We start from the raw sequence: 25118 nt of genomic DNA on the forward strand, positions 1-25118 counted from the left end.
TGTGAAGTTTGATCCATTGTGTCCAAAACGCCTATGATGCCGTATCCCAGCTCTATACATCGATGGCTTGACCATCCAACCTGACATTCTGACATACCCTTCAACTAGAAAGAAAGAGAGAGGGTTCGGCTGCCTTCTAGGGCAGCCCTCAGCTCACTAGTCCAAAAAAAAACAGACTTAGTGGATGCGATCCAACTTGAGTCTGTTCCTAGCAATCTTGTCATCAACCTGGTCCGTCTTGCCAGTGATGCGTGTGATGTGGACGTTTTGCTTATCAACCTCCTCGCCCATTGCGCGGCCGAGGTGGTTGAGGTTCTTAGCCATGCCGTGGAGTGCATCTGTTGAGCAAGAATGTTAGTATATGCTCATAGCTATCTCGAAAGATAAGAGGATGATAGAGGGGGAAAGACGTACCCAAGTTGCCATCGATCTCATTCTCCATAGCATCGTCTTCTTCATCGGCTTCGAACTGGAACTTAGAACGCGCCGCAAGCGAGCTCTTGTTGTTGCCCTGTGAACCACCTCCCTGCTGTAGCTGGCGCTGGGCTTCGTTTGCGCGAGCTCCAGACTCCCATTTGGCACGGTTGGTGGCTTCACGGGTATCGCGATCGCGTGCGTGCTGGTCCATGGCCTGTTGCATTTGCTTCTCGCGTTTGGAGTTTCCTGTGAAGGGGTTGGGAACGATGGAGAACATGCTCGCGTTGATACCTAGAGACGATTTAGTCAGAATCAATCTTGGTAACGTGGAGTGTGTCCTTACGAGCCAGTTCCTTCGTCTGGCCATTAGCCCTATCGCTCTGAATAGAAGCAAGGTCAAGATTGCGCTCAGTGCTAGGAACTAGTCAGTTGTGCATCTGCGTATTGAGTACTGTCCAAACTCACTTGTGAATGCGCTCTCCTTGCGCTGCTAGTGTTCCTAGGGTTCCTCGACCGGTTTCCAAAGCCTGCTCAGCTAGACGGAGAGCATTCCTCGTGCTAGCAACATCCTGTTGTTTCATGAACTTGATCTCTTGCTTTGTAGCGTCGATATCTTCCTCTTCTTGTTCTTCGGCCGTCAATTGGCGGTCTTCGTATGTTCCATAGCCACCCGGTGTAGAACCGTAGCCACCAGAGGTACCACCACCACCATATGCGCCGCTCGGGGTGTTTCCATAGGCACCACTCTGTCCGAGGGCGCTAGGTTGTTGGGGCGGCTGCGCTTGTTGGCGTTGAGGTGCGTTGCCGAACAGCTCGTTGCGGCCTGCCTCGGTGCTCATGGTGTCGTTGGACGCAGTTCTTCCAAGTCCTCCATAGCCGCCAGGCCGCTGTGGTGCACCTCCGCCGTAGCGGTCGTTTCCATAGCCTGATTGCGCGCCAAAGCTTCCTCCCTGAGCACCGTATCCACCTGGTCGCTGTCCGTAGCTCTGGCCCGGTCCGGTCACTGCTGGCGTCTTGTCTTGGCGGAATGATGTTTCCTGACCACCGCTGGAGTACGAGGGCGGCGGCTGCGCATACGGGTCCTTGTCTGCTGGAGGCGCAGCATATGGGTTCTGGGCTGCTGGGCTATCCTTTCCTCCCTTGTCCTTCTTCTTTGAAAAGAGACCCATGGTTCAGGTGTGGGTAGTTGAGCTTGTTGAAGGCGATTGGGAAGAGATTCGTGTCGTGTATGCGTCGGCGTTAGGGGTCGGTGCGGTGAAAGCTGACAGGTTGGGAAGCACCAAGGGAATTGTGGGGGTGCCTTATCGATTGGCTGAGTCGAGGTTCAGGGTCCTTTCCGATTGCACGTGCAAACTCGAACAAGTGTGATGGAAGGAATGCACAAAGTGAAGAGGCAACGTAGCGATATATGAATGTCACAGACACAGGAAATGGTGTTTGAGCACTCGATGTTTTGGTGCGTCTGGCGTTTCAATCATTTCAAGCGCCCAACATGCCGCTAGCGAGAAGGCGGAGTGAGTGGAGTACGCCACCGCTTGTGGCTGAGGCGATGCTAGGAATAGCTCACAAGCCTGGGTCGATTGTACCTGCAAACTTGATTAAGCATTCGAACATTTCCAGTCTCTGCTTTGATCTTTCGAGCTCTCGATCTCGCCCATACCATCGCGTTTACCTTGGATGCTGAGGTCCGAAAGACTGGCGCATTCTTGGACATACATCAATTTGATCCCTGCATGCAGGTACCGTGCAGGCAAGTTCACACTTCTTGCGCAGTGCACCAGAACCCAATTCATGACTGGCTCGCGCCAATTTGCTCTGCATTACAACTCAGTCTGGGTATCTTGGTTCTACTGCTTAGAGGAGAGTCGCGATACATATAAAGCGCGACAGGCTTCCCACGCACATGAACTGCAACTCGCTCTGGGACGCAAAGCACCAGTAACGCTATGTCGTCCAGATTGCGCTATCCTCCTCATGCATGATTTCCCCATCGGAGGAGGGCAAGTCTTCGTGTTCTTCTTTTGTCCATATCTCATTTCCTGCCACCACGGGGAATGATGTTAGGACCCGGCTGATATCTCCCCACCATACCTCGCCAAACCTCCGATACCAATCCACAGTAACCTTGAGACCTTCGTCAAAGCTAGTCTTAGGTTCCCACCCCAACGCAGCCAGCTTCGACCCGTCGGTCGCATAGCGCTGATCATTGAATGGACGGTCTTCTGTATGCTCTACCCATTTGGACAACTCAGCAGAAGAGTCGTGGGATATTTCGAAGACATCTAGCAGCCTGCTACAGATGTCGGCGTTCGAAATCTCGTCCTTTGAGGCGATGTTGTAGATTTGACCAACTTGACCCTTGTGTAATATGGTGTCGAGTGCATCTGCGATATCTCCTGCGTATAGATATCGTCGTGTGGGCGAGCCGTCACCGTGAAGGAGGAGCTTCTGTCTTCGTTGCAGCAGCATGATAAATTTTGGAATGATTTCTGCGCCAATCAGCTTCGTGCGTTCACCCTAGATTCTTGGCATGACTTACTCTCGGGGAACTGATGCGGCCCGTACACGTTGTTCGCACGGACAGTAATCAGTGGCAGCTTGAAACTACTCCTGTACGCGCTGACCATCATCTCCGCTGCAGCCTTACTCGCAGAGTACGGATTCGTGGGTGCCAGTATGCTTGTCTCACTCAAATCTGCAGCTCCAACAGGAACATCGCCGTATACTTCGTCCGTCGAGATATGTATGAACCTGTTGACACCATGTTCCCTCGCTCGCTCAAGCAAGACATGTGTGCCATATACATTTGTGTTTGTAAACTCGTAGGAATTGCCAAAGCTGAGGTCGACGTGCGATTGTGCTGCGAAGTGAAAGATGGTTTCGATCTTGTGCTTTCGCAGTACGCGCTTTACATCTGCGGGTGAGGTGATGTCGCCTTGTTCAAATGCAAAGTTTGGTCGGTCGTCGAGGATGCGCGTGTTGTTGAGCGCTGCGCAGTAGTCGAGCTTATCGAACGAGACTACGTTGTAGTGTGGGTATGTAAGGACCAGATGCCGCACGAACCAACAAGCTCTGTCTGTTGGTTAGTGGTGATCTAGTACAAGAAAAAAGTCAAGAGACGCACAGCTCACAACTTCCCGTGGTCTCGTCGCGACGTACATGAAGCCGGCTCCACCAGTAATTAGGATATTCTTCGCGTCAGGGAGAGGTTCGAAGTTAGTACTGCCAATGAGTATCGGCGCCTGCTTCCAAAGCTCCTGCTTGACATGACATCTCGCATTCAAAACCGTCGACCCTCGTCGGCCTGGTATTGTTAGCGCCTGGGTTGGACTGTGCCTTGCATCGCATCGTGCAGGTGGAGACTCACGCTTTACGCCATTGGTGCCATTGGCAATATAGTGGGCGCTGTCAGAACCTTGGACGCCACTCATGGTCGTGGTGGATTTTGCTATTGTCCAACAAAAGTTGTCAAGACCTTGCGTGACATGCTCAAGTAATGTTTGAACGATGTACCACCGTGTCACGTAGGCGCGTCGCTGGCCGCCAGTGTTTGCGACAAGCTGATCTAGTGCTAACTGGTAACGGAGATGTACCCGACGAGCCATCTTACGTCATCTTCGAACACCTGGAAGCCTCATCACTAGACGAGATCTTCCGTCTTGCGTAAACCTTTGTCAGACAATATCAAGTATTAGATGTTAATGGAATGAGATACGGAGACCGTCTTGTAACTTATAGTTGTGGTAAGCATTACACTGCGGCTCCTTTTCCAGACCAATACCATTCACGTGGCTCAAGACTTTACGCGTCATCGTGGAATCACAACACAGTCCATCTTCATCAAATTCCAAGGCTCGATGTCCCAACAGCGGCGACATAACGTGGACCCTCATTATCCACCCAGCTTTGCAGTCAGAACGTTGCACCGTCTTGCGCGTGCTTCCACGCATTCTTGCCTTTTCCCGCGCAAACAGCTGATCGATTCTTTATGACTGTAGACAACATTCCCCCCTCCTACACAGCCACAATCTTTGACCTTCGGTGAGATACACAATCACAAGTTGCAAGTAAGAAACGCCTGCCATGGCAGCGTACTGGGCCTCCGCATACTCACGCACGCACCTTGCGGATCCGATCTGCAATCAGGTAGCCAAACTGGGCTGCCCCACCATAGTAAAATGTGGGGATGACACTACACTCGTCTACGAGGACGATGTCAGGAGCCTGATGAGAAGAAGGAGCTGAGTATAATCATATGGCCTTGCACTTGTGGCTGCGACTGCGAGAAGTACTCACTACGCACCTGATCTTGCTTTGTTACTATGGAGCCCGGCAGAGCAATAGAGTGGTTTTCCTCCAGGACTACGGGCATATGGACTATTAGTCTTTTCACTCTCGGCTTGTTTGTTCTCGTAGTGGATTACGGTCGCATGCTATATCTGAGATGGCGAATGGTAACTGCCCGCTTCTTCGCTACCTTCATGCCCTGGAATGCACTACTTACACGCTGACAGCCACCAGGACCGCTACCATGGCCAGTCATTGGAAACACATTCAGTCTGCCAGATGAAAAGCCTTGGTACCTTATCGAGCAGCTTTCAAAGAAATACAACTCCCCACTCGTCACGTTCTGGATTGGGCGGTTAGTTTGAAAGTAGTACTTCTTTAGTGAAGATTGAGTAACACTACGTAGGAGACCTACAGTTTGGATTAATGACGCGTGGGCTGCAAACGAAATTCTCGTGAAGCGGGCTAATATCTACAATTCTCGGCCGCGTATGCTGATGTTTGCTGAGTTGATGGGCGGTCAATACAATCTGTTGCATAAATACACGTACACGAAAGAGCAGCGCGAACGGTTTCGCGATCTCAGGAAGATTACCCATCAGGGTGTTGGGATACAGCAGGTCAGTCCAAGGCGAGATATGATGCACTTCTTTCTGATATGTCTAGATACAACGTTACCGTAACCTGCAGGATAATGAAAATAAGGTAGTAGTGTATGACCTACTCACCACGCCAGACAAATTCGTGTCACACTTCGAACGATATGCTACAAGCGTTGTGTCGATAATTGGCTTCGGACGCCGAATTGGAGACTGCCAGGATCCGTTGATCACTGAAGTGATCGCTCAGATGCAAGACTCTGCACAAACGGCGGTCGTCGCTAAAGACTTTCCAAGGCTAATGGAGACCTTCCCATGTGAGTATCGGAGATCTGAAAGAAATACAACGCTGACAGTGAAAGGGCTTGCAAAGTTTCCCCACTGGATTGCTCCCTGGAAGCGTGGCACACGACGTTCCGTGAAGCCTACATTGGGCCGGCATGACTTCTTTTATGCGTTGGCTGAAGAGGCCAACCAAAGTCCAGGTGAAAATTATGCCAAGTACCTTTTTCGTGAAGCGCCTCAGTACAATCTTCATCCGCTCGAGATCTCCAATCTCGCCGCAAACCTGCTCGGTGCCGGAGCAGACACATCAAGTAGCACACTTATTACAGCTATACTAGCTATGCGCGCATTTCCTGAGACCCTTCAGCCTGCCTGGGATGAAATTGATCGCGTAGTGGGCCGAGCACGGAGTCCAACTCTAGATGATGATCTCCCATACCTCCGCGCTTTCACCAAAGAAGTCTTCCGTTGGCGGTCCGTTGCGATAATCGGAGGCACGGCCCATGCCCCTACCCAAGACGACTATTGGAATGGCTATTACATACCCAAGGGAACCTGGATGCAGGGAAATGTTTGGGCGATACATCACAATGAGCGCGAGTTTCCCGATCCTGATCGCTTTAATCCTAGGAGGTTCTTGGACACAGATGACACAAGGCCGTTCCCGGGGGAGAAGGGCTACATGACTTTTGGGTGGGGAAGAAGGAGCTGTGCTGGTCAAGCATTGGCGGAGCAGGGAACACATCTTAGTGTTGCACGATTGGTGTGGGCATATAAGGTGGAGCCAGAGGTGGACAAGAACACGGGGAAGGAAATTCCTGTCGACATTTTCAACTACTCGTAAGTCAAGCTTGCAGATAGATTATATCCATTCCGTCGTAGTTCGAGCGTTACTGATCATTAACAGGAGCGGATCGAACTGGAAGCCGCAGCCGTTCAAAGTCAAGTTTACACCAAGACATGAGGAGATCAAGCAAACTATCATGCTGGAGGGGAAGCAAGCACTGGACGATTTGGCGAAGTACGAACGCGAGACTAAGTACACTTTCAGTATCTTTTACCAGTAAATTGAGTTGGGTCACAGTCCTACAATTGTACTCGCACATACATCTCAATGCAACGATGACATAGACCCTGCGATAATACCAGTCGAGTTACCCCAACCTGCTGGGACGATCAATGCTTAGTATGGCAAGGCGCCGGGCATCTCCATACACCTCCGCATTAAACCCCTGCCAGTGTGGAGAACACACGAACATCCCCTCATTGCCCCACGACGCCAACCCATACTGCTTGCAGACATTCCTGGGCTGGTCTGGGCTACGCTGGTTGCCTCCTACTGCCCAAGGTCACGAACCTTCCTTCTCGTCAATGGCTTTCTATCACTGTGTGAGTTACCATGGCAAAACTCAAAGAGACAACCTTGTGGGCGAATCGAAAATGCTTGCTCATATGTTCCGCCGTCGCTATTGCCAGTATGCAATACGGCATTGATACTGCTGCGGTTGGTGGATTGCAAGCTATGCCTGGATTCTTGATGGTGTTTGGGTACGAGGATCCGGCAAGCCCACTGGGGTATGGCATCGACGCAAGTACAATCAGGCAACCAATTATGTGTACATTATTGACACGATAGATAGTCAACGGTACAGCAACTTATGACCTCCTTGCTGAATCTCGGGTCGTGCTTATCTGCGATCGCCGCTGGCGTCTTTGGTGCATACTTTGGTCGGAAGAACGCGCTATGGCTCGCATGCATAGTGTGTTTAGGAGCAGTGTCGCTACAGATCGGCTCGACTTCCAAAGCAGGTCTGTACCTTGGTCGCCTGTTTCTGGGCTTTTCCAACGGCTTCTTGGTCGTGTTTTCGACAGTGTACTGTAGTGAAGCAGCGCCTGCGCATCTAAGGGAGCACGTGTTTTGAACCCACCTTCTGCCACTGAAGCACTAACAATGAGCAGGATCATGGTGGGACTCTTCTCATTCTATGTAAACCTTGGAAGCATCATTGGCTCCGTGATCGACAACTACACGTCCCGCTACCTTTCTAAACTCTCTTACCAAATTCCTCTCACTTGCATGTTCATTGTCCCGGTCTTACTCGGCACAGTTCTGTTCTTCGTCCCTGAAAGCCCACGATGGCTTTTACACCACGACCAGCATGATGCAGCGCGCAAATCATTGGAGCGTCTCCGTTTCGACCACGACGACGAGCTGGAGCTAGAATGGGCGGAGATGGTCCGCGGTGTAGCTGAAGAGCGCAAACTTAGCCATAGTTCGGGCTTTCTGGATCTCTTCCGCGGCAACGACTTGAGACGGACATTACTTTGTTGGGGTACGATCGCAAGCCAGTCAGCCAGTGGAGTCTGGTTCTTCATCGGGTACCAAACATACTTCTTCACCATCGCTGGTATCACGAAAGCATTTGAGTACACCATCATGAACTCGTGCATTGGGTTCGTAGGTGTTCATCTAGGTCTTTTCTCCATGAACAAACTCTTTGGTAGGAGAACCATCATGATTGCTGGGGCAGTAATGTGCGGCTTGTGTGAGCTCGCTTGTGGGATCGCGAGTAGTGCCAAACCTGATTCTGTGGCGACCGGAAATGTGTTGGTAGCTTTTACCGCCCTATTCATGTTTTGCTATAATGCCGGGGTGGGCGTTGCAACAAGTCCTCTGGCAACAGAGCTTGTTAGTTCGCGACTTCGCGCTTGGACAGTAGGAAGTGCAAATGCGCTTGGGTACTTTCTTGCTTGGCTGGTCGGCTTCTGCTCACCCTACTTTATCAACCCTCAGGACCTTGACTGGGTATGTACATTCACTTCCTGGAATGCCAGTACTAACGTGTTTGTAGGGCCCACAGTATACCTATATCTGGGCAGCTTCAAACTTCCTATGCGTAATATGGTTCTACTTCTTTCTCCCTGAGACGAAAGCGCGATCGTTGGAAGAGCTCGATGAGATCTTCGAAGCCAGTGTTGCAGCACGGAAATTCAAGCAGTACGAGTGCAGAATTGTGGAGGATGCTAAAGAAGATGTTTACGGACGTAAGACATCTGAGATGACAAAGCAAGTGGCGTAATATACTACCGTTGTAGATGCAACGAGTGTAGACGTTGCAGTGGACGCACCGCTTGGGATGGTATCGTGTCGGTATGATGTGGTGGTGGACGTATAGATCAACTGGAATTTCTCCGTATTCTCTAAAGCAGAATCTTGGCTAAATGGCAGCAAGAATGCTTAGTGTTGCAGTTAGAGCTAAGACTGTCATACCAAGCTAGTACTCCCCCAATTTGCTTGCGGCAGTGCCTTGTTTGGTCGGCATCTAGACTGGGAATTTGATAAAGCAGAGGAAATAAGTACACACCTTCGTTGTCAGAAGTCTCGGTCGCTTCAGCTCCATCTTCTGATCCAGTCACGGGAGCCAACACTTCCTGGGTAGATTCAGACAGCTCTTCGGAAGTAGGTGTTGTCGATATTAAAGCCGACTATCGGCGTTGTCTACAATCCGTTCTTGGATGAACTCAATACCGTAATCAAAGACTGTGGTGCCTTCATTCATCGGGGGTCAAAGTTAGAAAAGCTGCCGTTGCGAAATGATCCTTTGGACAGGCTTGGTCCTGCTTGCACCGGGATTGAATAGGGGCAGCGACCACGGAGGCGTCAATTTTGAGTTGTATCTGAAAGTCTTACTACTTTGGCCCGGACACAACAAGACGGTGGAGAGTCTGTGAACTCACACGGTATACAGGGTCCGCCGCAATGCTGATCTGCAGACTGGCGCCAGGACAACAGGATATGCTCTGGGAATGCGGGTGTTGGCCATGGGACGTCACTGCGTCGTGGTGTATCTTGAACGAAGCTGGAGGGGTTATTGTGGATGGGCATTCGGGTGACTGATATCCGCCCATTGACAATCGAAGGTATGTGGCCGTCATACCTGCGTCTAGCGGCCAGAAAGAGATTGTGGAGGAGTTTTGGGACGTAGTTGGAGAGGACAGGTCGACTTACGGGCCGAGCTGAGAACGCTGCGTATGCGTATGTCGAAGTCTACCCGATAACAATATTGCAGCGTAATATACATCTGTCTCTGAAATACGTTCGTTATATTGCTATCGTGTAGCTGTAGTGTGGGCTAAGTGGTTCCCTGAAGAGAGGTATGAGGTTAAATAGGAACGGTTGTGCTTGTCACTAGGTAGTTGCCTGCATATTGCGGGTCTACATCTAGAGCTAGCAAAGGCTAAACTGGTTCTAACGTATAGGACCAAGCTGTGACCGAACAACTTGAACAGCAATTCGCCTATTGCTTGCGAAACGTCTCATTCCCTTTACCTACAACTCATAATATGTGCTATATTAGAGGGATATTTACCATTCCTTTCACATACGACCATAGGACACTGAAAATTAGGCTTCCCGTCCGCTCAGCCATATACAAGCAGTGTACCGGCGGATTAGTAGTTAGGTGGGTGACCACTAGCGAATCCCCGCTGTTGTATGTTTTTTGCCTACCTGTAGTAGAAGTGAGGATATTTTTGTCAACAGCACAGTCGAGGTTGTCACTATGTAGAAGGAGGGACTGATTTACCTGTAGGTTGTGGGCGATAGTCTGTGTGGTATTTACTTTCTAGAATTGGCCTACCCCTGTTGCTCCTACGTGTCGTCCTCTCTTGCTTCAATAGCACGGCAGAACCTCTTCCTTGCTTGGCTTACCGCAAGGCTGAAACTTGATATCCGTATATAGGCGTGCACCATATGCCAAGCTAGCCAACTCTTTCTTTTCGAAGCGTGTGTGGGGACCTGGCGGCTTGGTGATGTTGATCAGCTCGAGAACACCTACAACTATTGGGGTAAGTTAGACCAACAAGTGTGCTCGTGTTGTACTGATATCACATCAGGAATGATATGGACTGTTGCGCGTACAAACAATCAGCAGCCTTTACGACATTGTAAAGAAGCGATGAAGAACATCATGCATCAATACATACTAGATGACAACTATTGGGGAGGCGTGTGGAGTCTAGATGGCGAGAACTACACCATAGACAACGATAATTATCCTAACTACCCGCTGTTGCCGAGGGATAGTTCTACCCCTACAGAAACTATTGCATCCGCAACTATCACGTCTACATCAACAGCTGAACAAGGCCCAATCACCTTAGACCCTCAAATCGCCATAGAGTTGGGGGCATTTAGTACGACAACACAGACTATCGACGGCCTCACTGCGGACCCTGTCACTTCCACCAGCGCGGACGACCACGCTACCGTGTTACCAATCTGGTACGTTGGACCTTGAATAGGGATAGTTGTTATACCACTGTCAAGGGTGGTTCCAGGAGGGATAGTGCCACCACCACCCGGCTATCTGCCCTTGACTATCGGTCCAGATGGTAGTCCCTCCTCGTCGGATGTGGAGGACAGCGATTGGCCCACGAATACAACTCAACAGGAACCATCTACATCTAGTTCCACGTCTATGTGTGACTACTGTGCAAGTTGTACACTTGCTATCGTGGATGACGAGCCAGAGCCAAGTGATGGACAGATTGAGAACCGCCTGCAGGCCACAAGTGACAACTTTATATGATATCTGATTTCAAGAGCCGATCTAGGCTCGTTGCCGCTTGCTCCGCCGTATCGTCTCTTGCTTCACTTGTACAGCAGGAAGCTCCTCACCGGGTTCCTTCTTTATGCGCTTTCGCTTCGTGGACTCTTTTTTGGTTGTTTGTTCCAGAATAATCTCTTCTTCCTCCTTCTTTATCGTTACTTCCTCTTCCTTGACCTCTACTTTGGCAACAACCCTATCCGAGAATGCCTTCAGGTCTGCCGTAAATAGGACGGAATGTGCCCACCCTGCTTCCTTTCCCCAGAGCTTTCGGAATAGGTTTCCAATGGCAGCGTAGGTAGCAGCGGTCAGGCTGCTGTGCTTGCCCTTGCCGAACCTGTAGTCGCGTTGGGCAATCTGCCAGACATGTGTGTCGACGGGTACGGACTCGGACCAGCCGAGGCCAAAGAGACACACACAGTCTGCAACCTTTGGGCCCACACCATGCAGGGCGAGAAGCTCTTCATGCGCCTGCCGGTACCCCTCGCGACCACCTTCAAGCATCTCCCCAGCCGGCTTCTCCTCTACACCAAACTGTGGACACTCCGGGTTACTCAGATCATCTAACCATTTCAACCCCTTATCTTCCGAAACCATTCGTGCAGTCTTCGCAATATACTTGGCACGGTATCCAAATCCAAGCTTGATGAGATGCGCTTCGACGTCCGGGCCTGATAGCGACTCGGGCGTAGGGAAATCGTGGTAGGGTACGTCATCGATACTCGCTATGAGCGGTCCGTAGTGCAAGCAAAGATTATGCACCATGCCCGATATGCGACTGATATTGTTGTTGCTGCTGCATATGAAGCCAATCAGGGCCTCCCAAGCATCTTGCCGCAGGATTCTTATACCGGTGAATTTGGGAGCACGCTTCTTGAAGTTGGCGTCGGATGCTGCCCACTGTTCGTATAGCTGGCCTAGGTCGGGCGCGAGGTTGAAGTAGTGTTTGACAAGGGCAAGCGTGTCGTCTTCCTCAGAGGCGACTGAGGGCGCATTGGACGGGGGCGGAGTAGGGAGAGGGCTTGTGACGGCTGGGTAGGTCACGCGGTAGTGAAGATATTCGGCATCTTGACGGAGGGAGAGTATGCGACCGCGAAGGGCCATAGACCATACGTCGTCAGCGGACTTGCGCCATCTGCTGCCATGTAAGTACTTGTTGCGACCCGAGTACAAGAGACAACATGAAAGGTACCTGAATGATTGTCCACATCGCAGGGTAGTGCTGATGCATAGTTCGGTAACGCTAATAGGCAGCCTATGCCATTCGGCTGCACGCAAAGCCATCGTCTATGGTAGTACAGTTGTACACGCAAAATCCTATTTGAGCAGGAGTGAATGTATCGCGGCCTGGGTCTGGGCCTCGGTGACAGGGGTAATCGCGCCAAGGACACGCTAAGGCAGCCCCGACTTTCTCTCACACGTTTTCCGCGACGGCAACCGCAATCACCACAGAAGCATCGCGTCCTAGAGTCGGGACAATTGCACGTGGTTGATTCATCGATCGTTTCTTGATCCAGATCTGCTAATTGCAGCTTGTCTCGCCATCTCACCCCCAGCAGCAGCAGCAGAATCTTACGCGGCTGAACTGTACCGCCAGCGCGAGAGCTCCTAGCATCCACAACCGCTCGCCATGAACGGCGATAGCTATTCCAGAGGTAAGCTACTTCTATCAGTACATGTACTGACTAGTGTACAGCTCCCAGAAACAAGACTAACATGAGCAGACGGTGGCCGATCGAGCGGATCGCGGAATTATGTGAGTGCAGACACTCGTCGCGACACCAGTGGGCACATGCTGACCAGACAGTCGTCGAGAGATGACCATCGCGATCGCGGCGACCGTGGCGACCGAGCCGACCGTGGTGGTGACAGGCGCCGACGCCGTTCCCGCTCTCCCCGCCACGGTGGAGGCTCCCGCCGTGACTATGAGGTAGACACGTACTCTTCCAGCCGCGACTACCGTGAGCGCGAACGCGAAGATACATACGCCCGCCGCGAACGCCGCGACGACCGGGGCGAGCGTGGAGGAGAGCGTGGTGGCTGGGGCGATTCCTACTCCCGACGCGACCGACCTCGAGGAGACCGCGACCGCGACGACGACCGTGGCCACCGAAGGGAACGTGGAGACCGCAACGAGAGGGCCGGCGACCGGTTTGGTGGCGACGACCGTAGAGGCGGACGGGGAGGACGCGATGGAGGCTTCGGCGGCGGACGTGATAGGATGCGTCAGCAGAAAGAGGAGTCTCCGCCCTTCAACAAGCCGCGCGAGGCTACACCGGATCTCGAAAGCTTCACCAACATCCAGAAGCGCCAGCGTCGTATGACACAATGGGACATCAAGCCTGCAGGCTACGAGAACATCACGGCCGAGCAAGCTAAGCTGTCGGGCATGTTCCCATTGCCTGGAGCTCCTCGCGCCGCGCCCATGGACCCGTCCAAACTGGCTGCCTTCATCTCGCCCTCTTCCGGAACTGCCACAGCTGCCGCTCTCGCAACGTCAGCCGCCAAGCAGTCGAAGCGTCTCTACGTCCACAACCTGCCCTCGGGCTGCACTTCCCAGGAGATCATGGAGTTCTTCAACAACCAGCTCAATGGGCTCAACGTCGTATCTGGTAACGACCCTTGCCTGTCAGCTCACATTGCTACCAGCAAGGAGTACGCTGCGCTCGAGTTCAGGGCACCCGAAGATGCCACTCTCGCCTTGGCTATGAATGGTATCTCCATGCGCGACGATGGAGGAGCACCTGACAGGTCGGGCCTATCCATCCGCCGCCCCAAGGACTACATCACTCCTACCGCCGACGAGAACGCATACCCGCCCGGTGATGAGGTCTCATCCGTTGTCAAGGACAGTCCCAACAAGCTGAGCATTGTCAACATCCCCACCTATATTGAGGAGGAGCAGATTCGAGAGCTTGTAGAGACCATGGGCAAACTGAAGGCCTTTACTCTGGTCAAGGACACCGGTACTGACCAGCACCGCGTAAGCAGTCTCTCACCCAAACACAACTCATCAACTAACACAGCCTAGGGTATCGCTTTCTGCGAGTACGCGGACAACGGAGTCATCGACGCCGTTATTGAAGGTCTAAACGATATTCCTCTCGGCGATGGCAACCTCAAGGTCTCACGCGCCACTGTCGGACTCCAGCAGACGACTGGTCTCGATGGTGGAGTTGGTGCCATCTCTATGCTGGCAGGAGCTAGCGCTGCCGAGAACCATGAGCACAGCCGTGTCATATGTCTGATGAACATGGTTACCTCGGACGAGCTACTCAATGACGAGGAATACGAAGGTAAGCTTGAACATCGTCTTTGAATTATCGCACGATTCTAACGACATCCAGAAATCAAGGAAGACATCGAAGAGGAGTGCGGCAAGTACGGACCCATCGTTGAGACCAAGATTCCTCGTCCTGCCGGCGCCCGTGTCAACCTCGGTGTTGGCAAGATCTACATCAAGTACAAGGATACAGAGTCTGCGCAAAAGGCTATCAAGGCACTGGCCGGCCGCCAGTTCTCAGGGAGAACGGTTGTTGCGACTGAGTTCTCTGAGGAGGGCTTTGACGTCGATGCCTGGTAGATTCAGGGTTGTTTGAGTTGCGTGTTCGACTTCTTTAGCTTGTGCAGTTGCACGCCATTATTGTTGCGTTCGGGAATACTAAAATCAGAGAGTGAGAATCAGTATTTGTACACTAGTTTGGTTTCAGAGGAAGTTGGCATGCTTATGAGCGAGTTGGCGCTGGCATTTGCTCGTGTATTGAATACTTGGGCTAGAGAGCTGGATATGCTTCATGTAGCTTGCCTAGATATCAGACCGCATTGTTATTATGGTCGATGAACTTGATAGTCGTGTCATTTTTCAACGATTGCAATTCTCAACATTAGTGAGTTAATTAATGTGGACATGTGAAGCTGACGCTGGTGCGAGTGAACGGAGCGTCCCGTGCGTACACACCGTGACATGCATAATGATTATCGGCTAGGAAGCTCACCTCAACATTCAGTTGCCCAGCACTCATTGGTCCACGGAGTCACAAGGACAAGATATACGGATAAAGAACGCTTAGGCGCAACCCGGCTACCGCACAGTGGGGAGCACCATATGAGAATGCGGGATAGGAAGAGCTAAGTCCGTGTAAATCCGCGGGAGCTAAATGGTGACTTTCGTCACTAAACCCGGCACTAGTGTAGATCAGAGAATCGTTCAAAACTGCAGTAAGATTCGTCCGGCTTAGCAGTGGCATTGTCAGATACGAACCCCTGGAGCTGAAAGGAAGGCCTAAAAGTTAGTGGCATCATAGACCCTCCAGACGCATTCTCGGGCTGCGGGACGGAGATATCGAAACCTAAACGCCCGTTGGCCTTTAAAGTGCGCCCGGCCCTTGTCCTAGATGTCCACAGTAATACAAGCACGCTAAAAGCGCAGGAACGCCCTCAAAATCAACAGACTACCACCCTCGTCTACACCACTAACACTCACAAGTACAACTAAGAAATCACCATGGCTGGCATCGGGCGTTTCCTCTATTCCCAACTCTTCGTTACACCACCGACGCCTACCGACGACCAGACTGGCAAGACTGTCATTGTCACAGGCTCCAATGTCGGTCTTGGGAAGGAGGCCGCACGTCACTTCACCCAGCTCAACGCCTCCACAGTGATCCTGGCTGTACGCTCTCTTGAAAAAGGTGAAGCAGCACGCAAGGACATCGAATCGACCACGGGCCGTAACAATGTAGTCAGAGTCATGCAACTCGACATGTCGTCCTATCAATCAGTCCTCGATTTTGCCGAAAAAGCGAGCAAAGAGTTGGAACGAGTGGATATCGCAGTCTTGAACGCCGGCGTAAACCGCGGCGTCTGGGAAGTCTTCGAACAAGACGAATCAACCATCACTGTCAACGTCGTTTCCACATTCTTGTTGGCGTTCGCTCTATTACCCAAGCTCAAGGAGACGGCAAGCAAGTTCAACACCAGACCCACACTTACGATTGTGAGCTCCGAGGTGCACGAATGGACGCCTTTCGATGAGAGAAATGCACCGGATGGCAAACTCTTCGAGAGGTTGAACGAGAAGCTTGTCAATGGCAAAGAAGTCGGACTCGACAATCGGTACCAGGTTAGCAAGCTGATGGAGGTACTGTTCGTCCGCGCATTCTGCGAGCGATACCCAGAGTCAAATATCCCAGTAACGGTGAACTTCGTCAACCCTGGCTTCTGTCACTCGTAAGTCTCCTATCTTCCCCTTCCTCACTGCATCCCATACTCATCTAGCCAATAGTGAATTCGGCCGCGAAGGTCCAGGAATCCTCGCCTTCATGCGCTTCCTGCTCGCACGTAAGACAGAAGTCGGATCAAGAACTCTTGTGCATGCCGGTACTTCAGGTGTTGAGTCCCATGGAAAGTATCTCAGTGACTGCAAGATTACTGAACCAAGCGCCTTCGTTCGGAGTGATGAGGGCAAGAGGAGTCAGGAGAAGGTTTGGAAAGAGCTGATAGAGAAGCTGGAGGGTATCAAATCTGGAATCACCAAGAGCTTTTAGCGAAGTGATATACACTAAGGATTGTAATGAGTTGAGACACACAGTGCACGGAGCGTGGTCGCCTTGAGCTAGATATTCCGCTGTGGTACTAATGGTGTCCAAATGTTTACTTTATTTCACTGCCACCACTTTTGTACTCCCTGACGCAGAGGTACAGTTAACCAAAACTACCGACAATCACACACACACACACACACATACACACACCCTAGCTTTACCTACTGTCAGGTACAGCAATCTACAGATCAATCTCCGTCGCAGGTCTAGCGATGTCAGCACGCCAATGGTGCGCATTTAACGGGTTATTCTGATAAATATTAAGTTCGAAGAACTTGTTGTGGGTTGCACATTTGAAGTTCTTGAACCTATAGTGCTGTTAGCGACGTCATACTTTCAGCTCTCTTCCATGATACTCTTACGTATTCAGCTTCTCGAAGTTCGCATCAACGAGCCACTGCTCAGTCACCTCAACGAAGGCACCATCAGAGCCGGTAATGAAGTATCGTTTGTTATCGAGCGGGCCGTAGTTGGTTTGCCTGACAAGTTGGACTGCGAAGGTGATGTCAGTCGAGGTCGGCGCCGTCTTAGAGGAGACAGCGCTGCTCTCTTTGGGATAGCTGGCCCAAGCCATGAAAATCTGGAACTTGGGTTCGTGGGACAGGATACGGTTCTTATAACCCTGAATACTGGAACAACAAAAGATGGAAGACATGACTAGCAATTGGAGTGATCAGACAAGTTCCAGTGAAGGCTTGTTCGTAGCTGAGGAAAGAGATCTGGAAAGATCGTGTTGCTCTTATGGTCGCCATGACATTCTGACCGGCCAATGGGATGTGAAAATGCACACTTGAGGCCTACAACCGCGACTAGGGCTATCAAACCTTCGGGAGGGGTCTCTTTGACTTCATATTGCATGATCGAGCCGCATTCGATTTGGAGATGTATTTGGATGGAGCGATATGAAACCATGCAGGTTATTTACCGGAGCGTGTGCCATCCAATCAGTGGGCAATTTCGTGCACAAATTCTGTATTTATATTGAAACCAGTACTGTGCTAAACCTAGAGAACGACTTAGGGGTAGAGAATGACTAGGATTCAAATATGTATACAAGCGAAAGCCCTAGGGTTGATTACATTGTCTTCAGGGTGGCAAAGATCAACACAAATATCAAAGCATGATGATCGCGCCAAGCTCGTGTATTGACTCTCAACTAACTACTACTTCAACTGCGTGTGATCTGGGTGCTGAGACTTGATGTGCCGATTCAGATTATCCTTGCGCGGCATACTCTTTGCGCACCACTCGACCGGACACACGAATTGCGACGTATTGACCTCTAGACCGAGATTTCGTCGATGTGCCTTGGTATTTTTGTGGCGTTCTAGGTCTTTCCTAGCATCCTTGCTATCTTGAAAGTATGTGTCACAAGGCTCACATTTGTACGTTTCGTGTTTCCTCAAATGCAGTCTATCGAGGGTTAGCGCTGTGACTATATCACCCCATACTTTACGTACTTCAATCTAGATGGCTGCTGGAATGACTGTGCGCATATCTGGCAAGTATGATCCGGTCTGTGTTCTTGGAGGATAGCAGTAGGCTGAGATTGAAGTGACGCTGACGTTGTTGGTTCGTAGGCATTATGTGGGGCTGGAAAAGAATGTTGTGGCCGTGGGGAGAATAAGATGCAATCAGGTAAAGGAGGGAGTCCATCTGTCTCAAGTGGTGGTTGATGCTCTTCTTCGCTTTGTGCGGATGGGAAAGACTGGTTCGCTGACGGAACACAGGATGGGGTTTCCCGAAGGTCGAGCAAGCGCGGATCAATAAAAAGATGATGTTCGTGTAAATCTTCGTCTCGAAACGTGCTTCCCCTAGATTCGGAGATTGAACGCTACGATAAGAGTGTAGCGGTGGCTCTCCTGTGTTCCGTAGGTACGCTCCAGGCTCCCAGGTGAGGAAGAAAACGAAGAAGAGCGAGACAAGAAGATGAAAGGAAAGACAAAAAGAGTGGACGCTCTGGCGGCCACAAGCCCCACGGTGAAGAAAGAAAAGAGGATGAAAAGACGTCTGGAGGACAACTATATAATATGCTCGAACCAGCTGAGCGCTGATTGGCTGCACGTAAGATTTTGTAGGCCTCACAATTAGCGTATCCTACCTTACCTATAATGAGCTTTCCATGCATGCACCAGTGCACTGACCAGGTCTGATGATCATTGGATGCTCGATTGCACATCTTTCCCTGGTACGACAGTTTTTGTCGACAAGGGTCGCTCAGTCAGAGCGCGTCAGGTTCAACATGGGTAACAAGCATCAAAATGTGGGAAAGGTGATCAGGAATGAAAAAAATCTATTTGTTCTATAGTACAAAAACTACATCTACTGGGTATCGTCTAATTCATTCATAAACTCCTAGTTCTTGAGCACGTAACGGTACCTGGGAAGGCCCTTCTCAAAGTCGACAATGACATCGTTGGCCTCCGACATGGGCCTGACCTGGACCCAAGCCTTCAGGTTGGTCTTCTTGGCCAATTCCAACATGTCGCGGATGTGTTGCCTGGTACCGATCAAGCTACCAGCAATCTTCAAGTTCTTGAAGATGAGGCCCATGGGGGAGAAAGAGGGCAATGGGTCGTCAGGAGCACCGAGCTGGACGAAAGTACCGTTGACGTCGAGGAGGTTGAGGTACTGGTCGAGAGGGAATCCACCAGAGATGGTGGAGATGATGATGTCGAGGCCGGCGGCGTTCTTGTTCATCCATTCGGGGTCCTCGCCAGTAGCGATGAACTTGTCAGCACCGAGCTCCATAGCATCGGCCTTCTTGCTTGAGGAACGGGAGATGGCAACGACCTCGTCACATCCGAGAGCCTTCGCGAAGAGAAGGGCGAAGTGACCGAGACCACCAATGCCGACGACACCGACGCGCTTTCCTGGGCCGGCACCGTATGAGACAAGAGGGTTGTAGACGGTAACACCACCGCACATGAGGGGAGCGGCGAACTCTGAAGGCAGACCCTCTGGGATAGGGATGGCGAAAGAAGCAGGTCCACGCCAGTTCTTTGCGTAACCACCCATAGCCTTGTCGCCAGACTTGTACTTGGCGTTGTAGGTCATGACGAAGTTGTTGCAGTTGCTCTCCTGCTTGGTCTTGCAGGGCCTGCAGCTCTCGCAGCAGTCGCTCTGAGCACCAACACCGACGCGGTCACCGACCTTGAGGTCCTTGACATCGTCTCCTACACGGGTGATCTTGCCGATGATCTCGTGACCGACGACGAGAGGGTAGTCTGAGGGGCCCCAACCGGAGCGGAGGGTGTGAATGTCAGAGCCGCAGACACCGCAGTGACTGATCTCCATCTCGATGTCGGTAGACTCGAAGTTCTTGGGGGTGTAGTCACCCCATTGCATGTTTCCATCAGCGGCGGAGGGGTCGTGAGCGACCCATCCCTTGAAGTCTGGTGAGGAAGACATGTTTGTTTGGTGCGGGTATTGAGTAGAGGGAGGCGACTGGATTGATGTGGTGAGGAGGTAGGATTGTTTGATGAGATGCAAGTATCCTAATTACCCTACTGCAGTCTTATACTTCTACACCTTTTCTAGAAGTTTTCTAGCATTTGTAATACATCAAGAGACGGTATGAGGTTGCCGTATCACTATCCTAGTGTTTTGCTCTTTCGCCGATCTACGCCGTTGGCATCGGACCCACCTTGACGACGTTTTTGAGCCTCAAGCGGTGCGTGCACTACATATCCGTTAAACCCGCCTTCACCGGTCCGATAAGGGTATGGGTCTGAGGCGACAAGACTGCAAAACTTTCGGACAAGGCTCGCGGTGAAGACGTCAATCTGGGGCGAGTCCTAGAACGTGTATCATCGATCTGCCGCGACACGTGGAAACCTCAACAAGGAAGGCGTTTGCGCGACGCTAATCTAGTTCCCGTTGACGTGTCGGGAATTAGAATCGATTCGAATCTTTCCAGGCTTCTAGGCCAAATCTCGTTGTTATGACAACATCTCTCATTCTCCTGAGACGAAGTCCTTTGCGGCGACCTGCATGCTGGATGCAAGCCCACTCTTCGGCATGCACTCTCCTCATGCCCTCGACTCTAGCTTCTGGTGTTCAGAATTCTCAATAATAGCCAACGGCGTCTTGCAGACCAACATATGATCGGAGATTACATCATAAGAAGTTAGCATATCGACAGCAACTAAAAGAGCCGGTGGATATGAGAAAGACAGGGTATCAGTCTTCCGATCAGCGTGGGGGAATCTCCTGATGTATCATCTGAGCTTCTCCTTCACCCACTCAAGGCTTTTCTTGACCACATATATCGCTTCTTCGTACTCTTCCCACCGAAGACTAACCTCAGTCCTTCTTTCTTCGAGCGGTTCACTTCCTGGCAATGAAAGCCTCGCATCGTAGGATCGCGTGCCATCGTCCAGTATAACTTTGATGATATGTTCCGCTTCAACATGTTTGCAAAGAGTACTCCACGTCGGTTTCGTAACGTTCTTCAATAACAGTATGGGTTTGTTATCTTTGTATTGACAGATAATTGGCAGCTTGATGAAGAATCGTGGGGTGCGGGATTTCATTTCCAGGGGTAGTACACGTTGGCCGAAACTGTATGTGGAGCCATACAACGCCTCGTTCAGGGCATCGAGCGCACTTGTTCTCATGGATACTGTCAGATTATGCAGAGACATGGTAGAACAGCTAGCTTGTCTCTGTGTATAAGAAGAGACTGCAGATATTCGCAGGTTTTCAGGAATAACCTTAAATACTGAGCGTGTTACTTACGCGTGAGCATGTCTGGTAATGCGCAGATGTCACCACTACTTATGTGACGAATGTCCTCCTAGTCAACTACATTCAGTACGCAATCAAACTTTCTCGAATTGCTGGCATCATCAAAGCCATTGACTTTTACAGCGTAACGTCGATCTATAGAAGCATAGTCGCATGTCAATTGAAGGTGGCGCTGCGTGTGGAGAGCAAGACAATCGTGCGAGCGGCGAACTGAAGACTTCAATCGAAGCCATAGACGAGTGATGGCCCTATGACGAGGTTTGATAGAAAGGCCGATAGATCACCATTCGTGATCTGTCAAGGATGTGAAGATTCGGGGCAAAGAGGCCGAGGCAGAGATGACGTTTAGTGTCTTGGCATGCGTCACAGCCCAAACATACCATTGCAGAAGATTCTCCGACTCCAAATATACGCTCTAATATAGGCCTTTGAGTTTCTAGTCCGAAGCAATCTTGAGACTGAAGAAGGCATAATTAAAGGGACAGCATTATTGGTCTTTTTGTTATTTTACCAAAACCCTATTGTGTTTTGAGATATGTTTGCTAGATCGCTGTCGTGCTAACACACGCGTGAGTTTTCCATTCTTCAAAATCGGCCGCCTCTCTCCGAACACAGGTGTGAACATCCATCAACAGCCACTTGGCAGCAAAGTCACGATAGTCGCATCCAGGAGCAAATTTTCTTCCCCACGTGTGGAGCCTATCGTCTGCGGCCATCGTTGCATCATCCACGGCATAATGCCTAAGGGCTTCCGGTTAGAGAAGGGGGTTCCTTTGCTTTCACCTTTTGTGCATACTTTTCAAATCTGACCTCAAATTCAGCGATCGCGGATGAGGTCAGGATGGCCTTCTGATTGGCCCAACAAAGCAAGTATCACTTCTCGCTTAAAAGGGACATCGTAGGGCATACAGAATACATTCGAAGCGTCGCGAATCATCTCAAAAGATCACACGCTGTAGATCCTACGATGGATGACTTTGCAGTTCGCACACAGCAGGGAACACTACCTACCACCAACGCATGGAGTCAAATCATATGCATCGCGAAAGTGAAGCCTCTTATCTCATTACAGATCGAAAGCCATTTCGCTGCTGATCTAATCCCAGCTAAGTTTCGGAGCTGCTGATCGAACATGTGACTAGAAGATTGTGTGGTACGATGCAATGAAGGTTGCGGGCGGCTCGATCCAAGTCAGCCGCTACGATGGCGCTACCCGTAACGCTAAAGTTGGGGTAAATCTGGGGAAGCGCCATGGCGTTGCGGATGGTGGCCGGTTGGGCTCTGATGGTTGGCTGCCAGTCGCTTAGACGAAGACGCGGGAAAGGTTCGCGTAAGTGGCGGGATCTAGAGTGGTGGCTACCGAAAATCCTCCCGTTAGAGGGACTTCAAAGTGGACTGAAGGTTTAGTGTGAGGGCACGAGGAAGGAAAGCAATTGTGAAAATAGATGAAGTGATAAAGATCATAATTCATAGACGATGGATATATACAATACAGCGCTATCATGCGAAACTCAAGCCCGCCAGTTGCGTATTTACAAGGGTAGTAGCGACTCTCTCATTACTCTTCGTGAACACAATGTGTCTAGCAAAATAGACGCTTAAACGACCTGCTTCTCAGGGTACTCGTTGTAGGTGGCGCTCCTCTTGCGAGAAGCATCAGCCTCGATCTCGGTAAGGCTGGCGCGGCGGTTGTCGGCGTGCATGTCCTGGACATCTTGGAATGAGATGGAAGGGACGAAGCCGGGAGACTTCCAGGCCTGCGAGCACTTGCCGTAGAGCTCGTCGACCTGCTCGAGAGAGAGTCCCTTGGTCTCGTAGATCATGGCCCAGACGAAGAAGATGCAAACGAAGCAGCATCCACCCCAGACGAAGAAGACCTTGGCACCCATGTTGGCGTTACCAGGGCCGTCGTTGACCATGTATGGGGTAGCGTATCCGATGGCAAAGTTGAGCAGCCAGTTTGATGCAGTAGTCATAGAAAGGGACTTGGCTCGGACCTTGAGAGGGAAGATCTCACCAGTGACGACCCAGGCGACGGGTCCCCATGAGCAGGCGAAGAAGAAGATGTAGATGCAGACGAATGCGATCAAAGCCTTCTGGGCAGATTGGTTCTCGACGCCAGCGACGGTACCGGTGATGGCAACGATGAACTGGCAGACAGCCATACCAATAGCACCGAAAAGGAGAAGGTTGCGGCGGCCCCACTTCTCGACGAGATAAAGACCAGGGAAGGTGGAGGCGACGTTAACACAGGAAGTGATCATGGTGACGACGAAGGGGTTGTTGATTCCGGAATTCTGGAAGAAAGACGTTCCGTAGTAGAAGATGAAGTTGACACCGGTGAGTTGCTGAAGGGATTGAAGAGCGCAACCAGTGAAAAGACGCTTTCCCAGGTTACCGCGGAAGCAGTCGAGGTAGGTGGCCTTGCCAAGAGACATCTCGTACTCGTGGTTGGCAGTGATCTCAGCCAACTCCTCAACGAGAGCGGGGTCCTCAACATTAAGTCGGCGAAGAGTGGAAAGAGACTTGGCAGCCTTCTCTGGGCGGCCCTGCTTGATGAACCAGCGAGGAGTCTCAGGAAGCCAGATGCAGCCGACGAAGAGAACGATGGCCCAGGCGAATTGAACAGCGATTGGGATACGGTACGAGCCGGTATCATCCCTATCCTTGGTGGAGTTGTTGACGATAGCAGCAAGCAAGAGACCGATGGTAATAGCTAGTTGGTAGCAGCCGACAATGGTACCACGAATCCACTTGGGGGCAGTCTCGGATTGATAGAGGGGGATAGTGGCACTGATCATACCGACGCCATAGCCAGCGAAGAAACGTCCAGCAACGAACATGGGGATAGCGGTAGCAATGGTCTGGAGGATAACACCGACACAAAAGACGATGTTGCTGACAACGAGACCCAGGCGGCGACCAAGGAAATCGGCGGTAGGCGCGGCAGTAAGAGCACCGAAGAAGGTACCAGCAGATAGGATAGAGACGATCAAAGAGGTTTGCTCGGCGGTGACATCGGGAAGGCCGTCGGTGCGATTCTTAAAGCCAGTGCTGAAAAGTTCTCGCCAATGCTGCATTCCGAGAATACCACCAATGGTACCGGTATCATATCTGTGAAAGTCAGTATAGTCCTTTGAGAAAAGGTAAGACTTGCATACCCGAATAAAACACCACCAAAGGCAACAAAGAGGCCGACCAAGATGGCTGGCGCGGTCGAGCCAGCTACGCCCTGAGGCTTCTGCAACATCAGACCCATGATAGGCGACTGTCTGGGAATGTAGTAGTGATGGAGAGGGAAGACTCGAGTCCAGAGAGAGGTAGTTGAGTACTCGGGTGAGGATGTCTATTACTTCCCAGTGGGCTGGCCATGTTTAAGTAGATTTGGGGAAATGTTCCCACGAGCCTGGGGATCTCCACGGGCAGCCCCCTAGTCTGGAGACTGGAACCATGGAGTGAGCGCGCTAGTCCCGCGGCTGGCTAGCAAGCTAATGAGAATAGGTCCGAAGGTGCTGGGGTAGTTTAGTAGGTGGTCTTAGCCAGGATAGTGTTGGAGCTAGAGCAGACGA

General features: G+C 51.2%; 9 protein-coding genes across 9 annotated transcripts; 3 read left to right on the top strand and 6 right to left on the bottom strand.

The window, feature by feature from the left end:
* Positions 1-177: 177 nt before the first annotated feature.
* Positions 178-1586, bottom strand: ALTATR162_LOCUS7037 (uncharacterized protein; the record flags this gene model as incomplete). The annotated part of the gene is made up of 4 exons (XM_043314663.1): positions 178-338; positions 415-708; positions 761-831; positions 883-1586. 4 exons carry the CDS (start codon positions 1584-1586, stop codon positions 178-180), a joined length of 1230 nt encoding a protein of 409 aa, XP_043170598.1.
* Positions 1587-2361: 775 nt separating this feature from the next.
* Positions 2362-3848, bottom strand: ALTATR162_LOCUS7038 (uncharacterized protein; the record flags this gene model as incomplete). Its single annotated transcript, XM_043314664.1, has 5 exons — positions 2362-2906; positions 2957-3489; positions 3542-3550; positions 3577-3721; positions 3785-3848. 5 exons carry the CDS (start codon positions 3846-3848, stop codon positions 2362-2364), a joined length of 1296 nt encoding a protein of 431 aa, XP_043170599.1.
* An 891-nt stretch (positions 3849-4739) lies between these two features.
* ALTATR162_LOCUS7039 (uncharacterized protein) lies at positions 4740-8668 on the top strand (the record flags this gene model as incomplete). Its single annotated transcript, XM_043314665.1, has 8 exons — positions 4740-4871; positions 4932-5059; positions 5111-5324; positions 5371-5620; positions 5666-6428; positions 6496-6609; positions 7548-8394; positions 8441-8668. The coding sequence occupies 8 exons, from the start codon at positions 4740-4742 to the stop codon at positions 8666-8668; spliced, it is 2676 nt and encodes an 891-aa protein (XP_043170600.1).
* Positions 8669-11200: 2532 nt separating this feature from the next.
* Positions 11201-12481, bottom strand: ALTATR162_LOCUS7040 (uncharacterized protein; the record flags this gene model as incomplete). Its single annotated transcript, XM_043314666.1, has 2 exons — positions 11201-12332; positions 12390-12481. The coding sequence occupies 2 exons, from the start codon at positions 12479-12481 to the stop codon at positions 11201-11203; spliced, it is 1224 nt and encodes a 407-aa protein (XP_043170601.1).
* A 346-nt stretch (positions 12482-12827) lies between these two features.
* ALTATR162_LOCUS7041 (uncharacterized protein) lies at positions 12828-14780 on the top strand (the record flags this gene model as incomplete). Its single annotated transcript, XM_043314667.1, has 5 exons — positions 12828-12852; positions 12922-12953; positions 13005-14180; positions 14229-14493; positions 14545-14780. The coding sequence occupies 5 exons, from the start codon at positions 12828-12830 to the stop codon at positions 14778-14780; spliced, it is 1734 nt and encodes a 577-aa protein (XP_043170602.1).
* A 921-nt stretch (positions 14781-15701) lies between these two features.
* On the top strand, positions 15702-16743 carry ALTATR162_LOCUS7042 (uncharacterized protein; the record flags this gene model as incomplete). The annotated part of the gene is made up of 2 exons (XM_043314668.1): positions 15702-16426; positions 16482-16743. 2 exons carry the CDS (start codon positions 15702-15704, stop codon positions 16741-16743), a joined length of 987 nt encoding a protein of 328 aa, XP_043170603.1.
* Positions 16744-16981: 238 nt separating this feature from the next.
* Positions 16982-17455, bottom strand: ALTATR162_LOCUS7043 (uncharacterized protein; the record flags this gene model as incomplete). The annotated part of the gene is made up of 2 exons (XM_043314669.1): positions 16982-17108; positions 17163-17455. 2 exons carry the CDS (start codon positions 17453-17455, stop codon positions 16982-16984), a joined length of 420 nt encoding a protein of 139 aa, XP_043170604.1.
* Positions 17456-17963: 508 nt separating this feature from the next.
* Positions 17964-20211, bottom strand: ALTATR162_LOCUS7044 (uncharacterized protein; the record flags this gene model as incomplete). Its single annotated transcript, XM_043314670.1, has 3 exons — positions 17964-18213; positions 18261-18393; positions 19176-20211. 3 exons carry the CDS (start codon positions 20209-20211, stop codon positions 17964-17966), a joined length of 1419 nt encoding a protein of 472 aa, XP_043170605.1.
* A 2936-nt stretch (positions 20212-23147) lies between these two features.
* Positions 23148-24808, bottom strand: ALTATR162_LOCUS7045 (uncharacterized protein; the record flags this gene model as incomplete). The annotated part of the gene is made up of 2 exons (XM_043314671.1): positions 23148-24663; positions 24711-24808. 2 exons carry the CDS (start codon positions 24806-24808, stop codon positions 23148-23150), a joined length of 1614 nt encoding a protein of 537 aa, XP_043170606.1.
* Between the last annotated feature and the right edge of the window lie 310 nt (positions 24809-25118).

Source organism: Alternaria atra (assembly GCF_907166805.1).
Source record: "Alternaria atra isolate CS162 genome assembly, contig: 28, whole genome shotgun sequence".
Taxonomy (NCBI): domain Eukaryota; kingdom Fungi; phylum Ascomycota; class Dothideomycetes; order Pleosporales; family Pleosporaceae; genus Alternaria; species Alternaria atra.